General features: G+C 38.8%; 2 protein-coding genes across 2 annotated transcripts; one reads left to right on the forward strand and one right to left on the reverse strand.

Annotated features, from left to right (window-relative positions):
* Nucleotides 1-2,284: 2,284 nt before the first annotated feature.
* Nucleotides 2,285-2,638, reverse strand: LOC138892655 (uncharacterized). Its single transcript, XM_070176389.1, has one exon. It carries the CDS (start codon nucleotides 2,636-2,638, stop codon nucleotides 2,285-2,287), a length of 354 nt encoding a protein of 117 aa, XP_070032490.1.
* A 5,847-nt stretch (nucleotides 2,639-8,485) lies between these two features.
* On the forward strand, nucleotides 8,486-12,962 carry LOC104113273 (ABC transporter I family member 6, chloroplastic). The gene is made up of 6 exons (XM_009623389.4): nucleotides 8,486-8,854; nucleotides 9,880-9,930; nucleotides 10,311-10,532; nucleotides 10,661-10,783; nucleotides 11,609-11,785; nucleotides 12,383-12,962. The coding sequence occupies exons 1-6, from the start codon at nucleotides 8,552-8,554 to the stop codon at nucleotides 12,467-12,469; spliced, it is 963 nt and encodes a 320-aa protein (XP_009621684.1). The 5' UTR covers nucleotides 8,486-8,551; the 3' UTR covers nucleotides 12,470-12,962.
* The last annotated feature ends 148 nt before the right edge of the window (nucleotides 12,963-13,110 follow it).

A 13,110-nucleotide genomic window follows, 5' to 3' on the forward strand; every position in this document is an offset into this window, starting at 1 on the left:
AAGGCATCACGGACTAAATCAGTGCCCAATAACCTAGTCTCCCCAGGTTCAAACCAACTGACTAGAGAATGACATCTCCTCCCATATAAGGCCTCATAAGGAGCCATCTGGATACTCGACTAAAAGCTGTTGTTGTAGGCGAACTCCGCTAAAGGAAGAAGCTAATCCCATGAACCTCTGAAATCCATAACACATGGATGTAACATATCCTCCAAGATTTGAATAGTTCACTCGGACTGCACGTCCGTCTAATGATAGAATGTTGTACTAAACTCGACTCGTGTGCCCAACTCTTACTGCATTGTTCTCCAAAACTACGATATGAACTGCGTGCCTCGATCGGAAATAATGAAAATAGGGCCATGCAAGCGGATAATATCCCGAATGTATATCTGAGCCAACCAATGTGAAGAATAGGTAGTCATCACCGGAATGAAGTGTTCGGACTTAGTCAACCGGCCCACAATAACCCAGACTACGTCAAATTTCTTCAAGGTCTGTGGTAAGCCTACCACAAAATCCATAGTGATGCGCTCCCACTTCCACTATGATATCTCCAATATTTGAGTCAATCCTCCCGGTTTCTGATGCTTATACTTCACTTATTGATAATTCAAACACCGAGAGACATAAGCAATAATATCTTTCTTCATTCTTCACTACCAATAATGATGTTTCAAGTAACGGTACATCTTAGTGACACCTGGTGAATGGAACAACGCGAGCTATGAGCCTCCTCAAGGATCAAATCTCTCAGTCCATCAACATTTGTAACACAAATCCGGCATTTAAGCCGCATAACACCATCATCACCAATCATAACCTCACCACCCTACTGAATTGTGTCCTTCAACACCAATAAGTGAGGATCATCAAACTGGTGAGCCTTGATACGCTCCAACAACAATAACTGAGCCACAACGCAAGAAAGAACCCAGCTAGGCTCCGAAACATCCCACCTTACAAACTGAATTGCCAAAGCCTAAACATTTATGGCTGGTGGCCTCTCTGCTACCGGTAAATATGCCAAACTGTCCATACTCTCAGTCTTCCCACTCAATGCATCGGCCACCACATTGGTATTCCCCCGATGTTATATAATATAGTGATATCATAGTCTTTTAGCAACTCTAACCATCTCCGCCACCGCAAATTAAGATCCTTCTGCTTGAATAGGTGCGGGAGACTCCAATTGCCGGTATAGACCTCACAATGAACATTGTACAGATAGTGCCTCCAAATCTTCAATGCGTGAACAATAGCTGCCAACTCTAGGTCATGAACAGGGTAATTCTTCTCATGAACCTTCAACTGCCGAGACGCGTAAGCAATCACCCTAACGTTTTGCATCAACACCGCGCTAAGAACAATACGCAATGCATAATAATACACAGTGTAAGATCCCAATCCTATAGACAACACCAATACTGGGGTTGTAGTCAATGCAGTCTTGAGCTTCTGAAATCTCTCCTCACACTCCTCGAACTATGAGAAAGGAGCACCCTTCTGGGTCAATCTAGTCAAAGATGCAGCAATGGACGAGAAACCCTTCACAAAATGGTGATAATAACCCGCTAAACCCAAAAAGCTCTGAATCTCTATAGTTGAAGACGTCTAGGCCAACTCTGAACTACCTCAATCTTCTTCGGATCCAACTTGATCCCCTTACTAGACACCACATGGCCCAAAAACGACACTGAACCAAGCTAAAACTCACACTTAGAGAATTTAGTATATAGCTTCTTCTCCCTCAAAGTGTGGAGTACGATCCTCGGATGTTGCTCATGATCCTTCTAGCTATGTTTGTACACCAATATATCATCAATGAATACTATGACGAAAGAATTAAGATATGGCTAGAACACAATATTCATCAAGTGCATAAAGGTTGTTGGGGCATTGATCAGCCCAAAAGACATCAGCGAAAACTCGTAGTGACCATAGCGGTTCCTAAAAGCCATCTTCAGGATATTTGAATCCTGAATCTTAAACTGATGATACCCAAACCTCAAATCAATCTTTGAGAACACTCTATCACCCTGAAGTTGATCAAAAAGTCATCAATGCACGGTAGTGGGTACTTGTTCTTAATTGTAACTTTATTCATCTGATGGTAGTCAATACACATCCTCATAGTACCATCCTTCTTCTTCACAAATAGAACCAGTGCATCCTAAGGCGACACACTGGGCCTAATGAAGCCCTTATCAAGCAACTCCTAAAGCTACTCCTTTAACTCCTTCAATTCCGCTAGTGCCATGTGATACGGTGGAATAAAAATGGGCTAGGTGTCGGGCACTAGATCAATACCAAAATCAATGTCCCTGTCGGGTGGGATGCCTAACAGCTTTGCTGAAAATACATCTGGGAAGTTTCTCACTACCGGAACTGACTCAACAGTAGGAATATCAGCATTAACATCCATCGTGAAGGCCAGATATGCCAAACATCCCTTATCAACCATCCGTTTAGCTTTCAAATGTGAGATCACTTTACTAGAAACATAATCCGGGGAGCCCCTCCACTCTAACCTCAACACCCCTGGCATCACCAACGTCACGGTCTTGGCTTGACAATCAAGGGTGGCGTGATATGGCGACAACCAGTCCATGCCTAGAATTACGTCAAAATCTACCATGCTAAGCAATAAAAGATTGACTCTCATATAAAATCCCCTAATAGTCACCACACACAACCAATATACACAGTCCACAATAATATAATCACCCACGGAATGGATACATGAGTAGGCATAACTAAGGAATCACGGGGCATATCCAAATAACGAGTAAAGTATGATGAAACATATGAATAAGTGGAACCAGGATCAAATAATACTGAAGCATCCCTGTGAAATACTTAAACAATACATGTGATCATAATGTCGGAAGCAACTATATCTAGCCTGGCGGGAAAAGTATAGCATCGAGTCTGATTACCACCGGTCTGACCTCCTCCTCTGGGGCGACCTCGACCCTTACGACCTCCACCCCGAGCTGGCTAAGTGGGTGGTGTAGCAACTGGTGTAGGGGTCATAGGCTAGCCTCCCTACTGTACCGGACCTCTGTAATAACGAAGATAATACTTCCTCACATATGCTAACTCTCCACAATCGTAATAACCTTGAGCTAGAAATGACGGTGGGGCATGCATCGGATCTTGAGAACTAGAATAACCACTGGAAGAGGCCGGTAGTGATAAACCCTGAACTGATGGAGCATAGATGATCTATGAGCTAGAAGTGCACTAAAAGATGACTGAATCAGATGAGTACTGTATGAATTATGACTAACTGATGCACCACAATGAACCAGACGAGCCATCTGAGCAGGCCTGAAAAAATGACCTTTGTTGTGATGTGACTGACCTCCAGATGAGGTACCACTGAAACCACCTGAAACATGGGCCTTTTTCCCTCCCGCTCCCCTCATTCAAGCCTACGAACCTTCTCTAAGCGCCTGGCAATCTCGACCACCTGGTCAAACCTAGCATCCGTCTCGGCCTTTCAAGCCATACTATAACGTAGACCATAGTTGAGGCCATCAATGAACCTTCTGATCCTCTCTCTCAGTGGGAACCAACCATATAGCATGAATGGCCAAATCCGCGAATCTCATCTCATACTGAATGACAGTCATATCGCTCTGGCGTAGCAGCTTAAAATCTCTATGCAACTCCTCTCTGCGAGTCTGTGGAACAAACTTCTCTAAGAAGAGAACTTAGAACTTATGCCATGAAAGTGGTGCTGCGGCAACTGGCCTGCTCAATTCATAATCCTGCCACCATCTGTAGGCTGCCCCAGTCAGCTAAAAAGTAGTAAATGCACTCCACTGGTCTCCAAAATACTATATATATGGAAACTCCGTTGACACCAGTCTAGAAAGTCCTGAGCATCCTCTAACTCCTCTCCGCTGAACTCTGGAGGCTTAAGCCTCTCAAACCGCTCCAATGTCTTCTGCTCCTCATCACTCATAGGTGGACCAATCTCGATTCGAGCGGTAGCAGTCAGGTGAACTGGTAGTACCCCTATGTCTGATGGCCCGGAGCTAGTTTCTCTGGAGTACGGGCGGCGGGAGTCTGGGCACCTCCCCCAGCTTGTGAGGTAGCTGGCGCAACTGGAATCGAAACCGCATGAGCCAGACTTGTGCACACAGTCAAAAATTGCGCCAAGGCCTCCTGAAGGCCACGAATAACAATGGGCACTGGTGGTGTCGGAGCTGGTCCCACCGGCTCAACTATATTTGGAACATGATCCACAGTTGGAGCAACTAGTGGCTCCACAGGTGTTGTTGGGGATGTAGGGTGAGCCACACCTCAGACTCTATCGCAGCCTCACCCACTCACAACCCTAACCAGTGGTATTGGTGGCCGTCTGCCTTATCCGGTCGCACGTGTCCTCACCATCTGTGAGTGAATAGAAGAGTCCGGGTTCAAACTTCGAAAATAACAAATTTACACAACAAGAATGTAAGAAAGTGAAGTTTCCTAACAGTTCGGTAGCCTCTCGAAGATAAGTACAGACGTCTCTATACTAATACGCAAGACTCTACTAAACCTACTCATGACTTGTGAGACCTAAGCAACCTAGGGCTCTGATACTAACTTGTCACGATCCCAAATTCACTCATCGTGATGACACCAAACCCAACCCACTAGGTAAGCCAACAGTCACAAAAATAACAATGTAATTGAATAAATGGTTTAATAACTCAACAGCGGAAAAATATCATGCAATATCTGAGAAAATAACCATAATATTGCTAAGACCATCCCTGAAATCTAGTGTCAAAGAGTACACGAGCACTACTGAATAACAAGATACAAGCAAAATCCTCTAATACAACTGTCTGAACAATAAAACAGTAAAGATAGAAATAATTGAAAGAGCATTTCAAAGACTGCGGACGGCATAGCAGCTACCTCGTAGTCTCCCAAACGCTAATAGCAACTCAACTCTGGAAATCGCCTCGACCGGCTGTACCTGGATCTGCACACGAATTGCATAATGTTGTATGAGTATAACTAACCCCATGTACTCAATAAGTAACAACACTAACCTTGGGGCGAAAGTAGTGACGAGCTCAGAAACAATAGTCAGATGCTTATATCAATAACGAGTAACAGTTTAGAATATAAAGGGAAATAATAGAAACATGTAGCTCAATGATACTATGTTCAGCTTGTTCACATTTCAGATATTTAGGTATGCTTTCAAGTATAACAGTTAAGTCCAACACAGATAAAATATTTCATTTATTAGTTAGCATGAGAAAGATACATCTCTATGCCTACATGTCAAGTATACATGTCAAATCAACAATATCACAATGGATCCATTAAGAATATTCACACTTAGCACTATACGGGTACCTGGCATAACTGCCCATCATCAAGCAAGTATATAAAATATTGAGCCTGCGCCCGCTGCTGGTATGCCAGACTCCAGAGGGGTAGATCCTGCCCAAGCGCCAATCATAAACATATAGCCTAATAGTGAGGCCTGGTGCACATGTCACCCCAAAATAATAACACTTAGCCTAATATGGGCATGGAGTACGCATCACCTCAAAATCAATACCAAATCGGCTCTATGGCCCAAACTCAGTCATTTACCATTAAAGTCTCAGATAACACATCTCACGGTACTCAGTTTAATAGTGTTACACATAGGAGGCATCACAACATGTGAAGAATCAAATAAGAAGTACTGAGAGAGAGATATCATACATGGATATAGCATCATGACTGAGAATATGTGTGCAAATAAGGCAAATAGCTCAGAATTGGCAAGAATAGCCATATCAAGTCTCAAACAAATAGCGCATAGCCTAGACATGATGTCTAATATGAATCACAGTTCAAATGACCGAACAAGCAACACGCAGATAAGTCCCACCTTATACCGCCGCATGCAAACCTTATACCGCCGCATGTGCGTCAATAACATATCACAATAACAATTCGCACCACAAGTGCCTATATATCATAACTTGCCAACAACAATATCAATATTTTTACAACAATAACCCATGGCTCCACCATGATGTATACAAAAATATCAACAACAACAATGAATGTAAAGTGCTCAATAAGATAGAAGTCTCAACAAAAACCAACTTCGTCTCAACGTGTTAACAACTTTCACAACTTCAACACCAAAAAACTCAACAATGAAAGAAATAATGTATAACCATGATATTAGATAATACTAACTCACAATAAAATAGATAACATTTAATAATGAGCTTGAAATAATAGAAATCAACAAGGAAAGGGATAACATGAGCAATTAGTTCAAGTAACGATAATCAATAAGGAAGGAGATAACATGAATAATAACTTCAAATAATGATAATTAACCATGAAGAGATAGCATGTAACAATAAAAGAGGCAACAAGTTCAACTAAAGCATGTGAGCAATTTAGCAAGTAAGATGTAGAACAAATACTAAACAAGTCAATTAAGGCATGAAAGGATAGACTGACACAATTAATGATAAATTGACTATGAGAATCTAGAACATGATATGGCATTTCAATTAAAGCATGGAAATAGTCTATGCAACATAAACCAGTCAAATACTATGTACAACCCGTGTAACCACTCGTCACCTTGCGTACACAGTTTTTACATAGCACAAAAGACGCAATCAATACCAATTCCTATGTAGTAGTTCCCCCATATGAAGTTAGGCAAGACACTTACCTCGACTAGGCCAACTCAACCCTCGGAAATCGCTTTTCCCTTAAAACTCGCCTCCACACACACCTCAAATCTGCCCAAAATTAACTCAATATCATCAACCAATGCAAAAGGAAATAATTACTATAAATAAAGCTTTAATCTTTACACTTTTTCTAAAAAGTCAACAGAAGTCAACTCAGGGCCCACCGGGTCAAAACCCGGGTCCAATGATAGATTCTGTCTACCCATGACCCCACGAGTTCATATATGTGATTAGTTTCAAAATCCGAGTCCAAACAACTCTCAAAACTCAATTTCTTATTTTTTAAAAAACTTGACAAAGTTTCACAAATTTTCATTTCGATTCATATGATTTTGATGTTAAAATCCAAGATATGTTGATGGAATATGATTAGAAATAGATTAAAATTACTTACCCAACGTTTGTAGGTAAAACTCCCCTCTGAAAATCGTCTCCTACCGAGTCAAAGGTTCAAAAATGTGAGAATGAGTGATAAAATCCCGACATTCAGACCTTATGTTCAGTTGCAGTTATCGCAATTGTGAACCCTCGTAATTGCGACTAAAACCTCGCAATTGCGGCACGGAAGGTCTGGGAAGCTATTCGCAAATGCGAAGATGGATTCGCAATTGCGAACCATGCTGCCCTCGCAATTGCGACAAAAACATCACAAATTCGAACCTAGTCCAACCCAGACTTTCTTCGCAAATGCGACCAAGGCATCGCATTTGCGATACCTAAAGGATCCCTGCTATAGTCGCAATTACGACCCTGGTATTCGCAATTGCGACACCAGAGGGCACCAGACACCAGTGTTTGCAGAATTCAGTCTAACACATTTCGGAACTTGTCTGAAACTCATTCGAGCCCTTGGGGCTCCAAAGCAAACATCCATACAAGTCTAAAAACACCACAAGAACTCGCTCGCACGATCAAAACATCATAAGAACTCGCTCGCGCGATCAAAACACAAAAATAACATCTAAACTACGAATTGAACTCTAAAATGCATGAAATTCAATAAATTTTTCAAGAACTTTTAGAATTACTACTAAACATACGAATCCTATCAAATCAACTCCAAACGACACCAAATTTTGCAGACACGTTCTAAATATCATAACGGACTTATTCCAAGTCCCAAAATCAAATTCCCAGCTCGATATCTAAAAGTCAACCTACGGTCAAACTTTTCAATTTTAAATTGTCAAATTTCAGCAAATCCTCATAAAACAACCTACAGATTTTCAAAATCAATTCCGGGCATACGCCCAAGTCCAAAATCACGATACGAACCTATTGGAGTCATAAAACACAGTTCCGAGGTCGTTTACACAAAAGTCAAAGTTTGGTCAATATTTTCAATTTTAGACTTCTAAGTCAAAATTCAAGGGACCCGAAACAACCCGAAAGCTCCCTAGAATGAAGCTAACCGACCCAGGAAGTCATAAAATCATAAACACACATGTGAGAGGAGAGGCGGTAGAGGACCAGGAAGAGGAAAGGAGAGAGAAAGAGAAATTGAAGGCACTAATCAAAGTTTTAGAGCTTTTAAAGCAGGAATGAGTATAAATTATAAAAAAAATTATTTAATTTTGATAAATTAGCAAAACATAATTAAAGTGGGTAATTAAGTTTGTATTATTGTATATATAGGAAAAAATGGCCCAAACAATTATCAGTCGAACAAAGCCCAATTACAAAAGAGACAAATACACTGGCACAGCCCAATGTACTCTGGGCTCTCTTTTTATTGTTTTTTATTTCCTTTTCCCCCTGAATAAAGCGTGCTTGATTTCCTTAAGAAGTCGTTACACCGATTCCAATTTATCAAACTTTTTCCGATGGCCGTTTTCAGTCCGAGCTGTTCCTCAACTTCCCCACTCCTCTCCTTCAAATCCTCGCCGTCAAATTCGCCGTTACCCAACGTCTCTTTGTTTCCTTCTAATCGCCGTAGTTTTTCCCGAATTCGGTCCACTCTCAGATTGAAAGCCGCTCTCAGTGTCGAGTCTCCGTCGTCTTCCGCCACCAACCGCGGGGATGACTCGTCGAAGATTTTGCTTGAAGTGAAGAACCTCTCTGCCGTCATAAGGGAGTCAAAGCAGCAAATTCTCAAAGGCGTTGACCTCACTGTTCGCCAAGGCGAGGTATTCAAATTCAATGTATACAAATTAGCTAGATTTGATAACTCTACCTAAGTTATTTGCTATCACGGTTCGTTTAGCTGTGCTTGATTATTCGACTGAGGTTTTTAGCTATATTTGAAAATTTACAAAAGTATTGGCTATATTTGATAAATTTACAGAAGTTCTTTTAATTATGTTTGAATTTTGATTGGTAGTTCTATTACTGTGTTCGGTATTTTTGATGGTTCGTTTGGATGTCATTGATAATTCTACCGAGCTGTTAGCTATATTTGACAATTCAAAGCTTTTTAGTTACAATTGGTAATTATACCAATGTTTTATTAGCTATATTAGGTACTTCTACCGCAGTTTTAGCTATATTTGATAATGTTTCAGAAACTTTTAGCTATATTTGATTGTTCTACCGAAGGTTTTAGCTATATTTGATAATTCCACCGAAGTCTCTAGCTATCTGCGAAATATTTACCAAAGTTATTGGTTATTTGACAATTCTATTGAGGGTTTTTAAGCATTATTTGATAATTTACCTCAGTTTTTAGCTTTACTTGATAATTCTACTGAGGGCTTTAGATATACTTGATAGCTTACCGAAGTTATTAAGTATTTATATGTTCTGGATTAGTAGGAATATAGTTTTTTGTATTAGTTGCTAATTTAATTTAGTGATTGATGTTGGTTCTTTTGGAACTTGGAAAGTTGGGAAAAAATTTGTGTATAGCTACTCTGAGAAATTGGTAGTTATTGAATAAATGGTTAAGTGAACAGATTAACAAGATTTTTCTTCTTTTTCTCATTCAATTTGGTACCCTTTTGTTTTTTGGAAAAATTAGTAGTAAGCGGATAAATGGTTAAACAAAGGAGATTTAACGGTCAATTTTCTTCTTCTTACTCAATTTTATTTTGCTTATTAATTTTGTTCCCATTTTCGTTATTTTCCAACGGAATGTAGCCTTAGCCAATCCTTTTTGCACAATGATAGACTAAAATTTTCCTAGGTTCTAATTTTGCTTATCATATTGAAATAGGTACATGCTGTAATGGGTAAGAATGGTTCTGGGAAGAGCACTTTTGCCAAGGTAAGTAATTTTCTCTTGCTTTTCCAAGATTTGATGATTTTGCTTTTAGACTTTACTGATTCTTTACACTTCCGAATAGAAGAATTGAGTATTTTAATTGATCTTGGTCCTTGGATGATATTATTGGTGCATCATATACCTTTTCCTAGGGTATTCTATATTTCTTCCTCTCCATTATATTTAATAACCAAATATAAAAAATATAAAAAATTCTTTTGAATGATCTCTTTGGTTGTCCTTAGCATTATCTTGTTCGGTTCAATTGGATTACTTATCTTTACTCCATGTCTCGTTGCAAAAGTTCCTGAAGTCATAATTTCTATTAGAAATGAAGTTTTGTTCCTTGATCAAAGCTTTTGGTATTGATTGAATTATGACAGGTTCTTGTCGGGCATCCAGATTATGAAATTACGGGAGGCAGTGTGTCATTTAAAGGTGATAATCTACTTGAGATGGATCCTGAGGAAAGATCTCTTGCTGGTCTTTTTATGAGCTTCCAGTCCCCAGTTGCCATTCCTGGAGTTAGCAATATTGATTTTCTTAACATGGCATACAATGCTCAAAGGAGAAAATTTGGACTAGCAGAGTTGGGACCAATTGAGGTATCTACTTGCGACCTTCATATTGTATAAATATTAGCACTCGCCATAAGTAATTTTACATATTCTTATTTCCCAAGTAGAAGAGATTGACCGGTGATCTTTTATTCTTGGATTATTCTCATGTGCAGTTTTATGGGTACATTGCACCGAAGCTTGAACTTGTCAACATGAAGATAGACTTCTTGAATAGAAATGTAAATGAAGGATTCAGTGGTGGAGAAAGGAAGCGCAATGAGATTCTACAACTAGCGGTACTCCATGCTCCCTATCTTTCTTTTCCAATCATGACCGCGACATCCATGTTTTTGTTTGTGGTTGTTGTTTAGTGCGTATGTAATATGATCAAGAGTCTATTTAGCTAATGTTTGAGTAACTGTATGATTATGGCTTAGTTCTTTAATATACTTCTGAAGTTTCTCTTCACTTTTCAGATTAGATTGTTGAAGTTATAAAACTTTGTTATTTGATTTATATTGATGGAAGAGATCGTTTCTGTTCTTAACTATTATATGCATCTGACCAAGGGCGACTCAATAAAATTAGTGGTCTAAAGCCAAATTTTAATTGAGGCCCCTTTTAAATAGAATTTGTATAAGACACACACATGCAAAAAAGTTGTTTATCGCTTTTTTCTCGTACTTCTTATTTATAATGTAGTATTCGTACAAGACATAAAGTCTTCAACTTCACACAGTAATATTATTATCTATATTTGTAAGAATTACTTCAAGGTAATAAGATGTTAGTCATATATTTGCAATACATTATATTGGATTTTGTTGTGAAAACCTTTATTTACTAATGTAATATTGAGTAGTTTAAATCAAAGTTTTAAAATATTTTTATGGTTGAAAAGTACGTAGCCTTTCTTCTTTTTTTAATGAAGTTTTAGTACTTTTCCCCCCTACAACTTCAATATTATCTATAAGCAAAAATAAAATCATAAAATCCAGTATTAATTTTTTTTTGGGATTTGGGGGCCTAAAGCAAAGGTTTACTAGTCTTCCTCTTGAGCCGCCACTGCAGCTGGCAAAAAGTAAGTGTTAAAGCTTTCTAACATTTCTTGGTTGATACAGGTTCTTGGGGCCGACTTGGCAATATTGGATGAGATTGATTCTGGTTTAGATGTTGATGCACTTCGAGACGTAGCAAAGGCAGTAAATGGACTTCTGTCGCCAAAGAATTCGGTGTTGATGATTACTCATTACTTACGATTATTAGAATTTATCAAGCCAACCTATATTCATATCATGGTAAGCAAGTGGTGTCTGGATTATGTAAAACGTCGTAGAAACAGGCTGACCACTAGATTTAGTTTCTGATAAGATGTAAATCAGTAAAAGTAGAAGTGATTTGATACCATCATTACGAAAGCACAAACTGTTTTCCTTACCCCTCAAGTGTTTCTAAAGGCAAGTAAAATTGTTTAACAGATCTATAATATTTTGTCAAATAGAATTTGATTTTTTTCGTGTGATCTGCATTCTCTAATCTCAGTCATTTAGGTTGCATGAAAACCACACCGAGGACCTTGCAGCATGTATGATAAGTACTAATCTGTTATGTATTATAGCTTAGATGCAAAAGATGTTTTCCAGTAATCTGCTTTAAGTTCTGATGGTACTCGTGGTAAAATAATATATTTGGATTGTCTAGGGTCTCTATTTCTTGCTTGATCGAGGTTTGCCTTTTGTCAGCTTTGTGTTTCGGCCTTGTCACTACTAAATAGTAAATGTGCCCAAGTATATTGAGTCCCTTCAATGATAAGTTGTTATATTATACACGTTTTTTTTACTCTTCCTTTTCATTAGTTTAGTTATCACTAGGTAATTTGTCATTTCCCTTTCCAGGAGAATGGGAGAATTGTGAAGACCGGAGACATATCAATAGCTAAAGTTCTGGAGAAAGAAGGCTACAAAGCAATTTCTGGCGCGTAGGGGCTGCCATGAAGGAAGGCCCTTGACAATGATGAATTTTCCAGCTTTTCAGCTACCATAGCAAATTTTGAGACAGATTTGGCAATTAACTTATTTGAGACAGCGACAACGCGTGATCTTCCACTTTGCTCATCAAATGACTCGGAAGATGTCCATACCCATTTGTCTCGAGATGTAAGAGTAAGTCCCCTGGTGTTGTCAGGAAGGGGAAGTTAGACGGGATTGAGTCTATATACTTGTATTTTGTTTCTACCCCAGTATCTTTTTTGTTCTTTTTGTTTTTCTTTTATGGGGGGGCGATTGATATGTCATAGATTAGTCTATGCATGTTCTTTAAACGGAATAAAAAAATGTTCTTTAAAATGAACCTGATGTTCTAATTTATGTATTTTTAGAAAAGCATCAATGCTGTGGACTCTTTACCTCTTAATTCAATTAGGGACAATTGCTTTCTTGGTCCTTCAGTTATTAAAAAAGTTCTTATTTGGTTCTATTGATATGCATAGAAGCTCATTTGAGCAATAATCAGAACGCATGTATTTTTGTGGTTTCTATTACCACAATTCTTAAATTTATTAATTTTTAACGTAAGGAAAACGTACCGGGTTAACTTTTTTCGATACAAAAAGAATGTAATAATG

Source organism: Nicotiana tomentosiformis, chromosome 5 (genome assembly GCF_000390325.3).
Source record: "Nicotiana tomentosiformis chromosome 5, ASM39032v3, whole genome shotgun sequence".
NCBI classification, from domain to species: domain Eukaryota; kingdom Viridiplantae; phylum Streptophyta; class Magnoliopsida; order Solanales; family Solanaceae; genus Nicotiana; species Nicotiana tomentosiformis.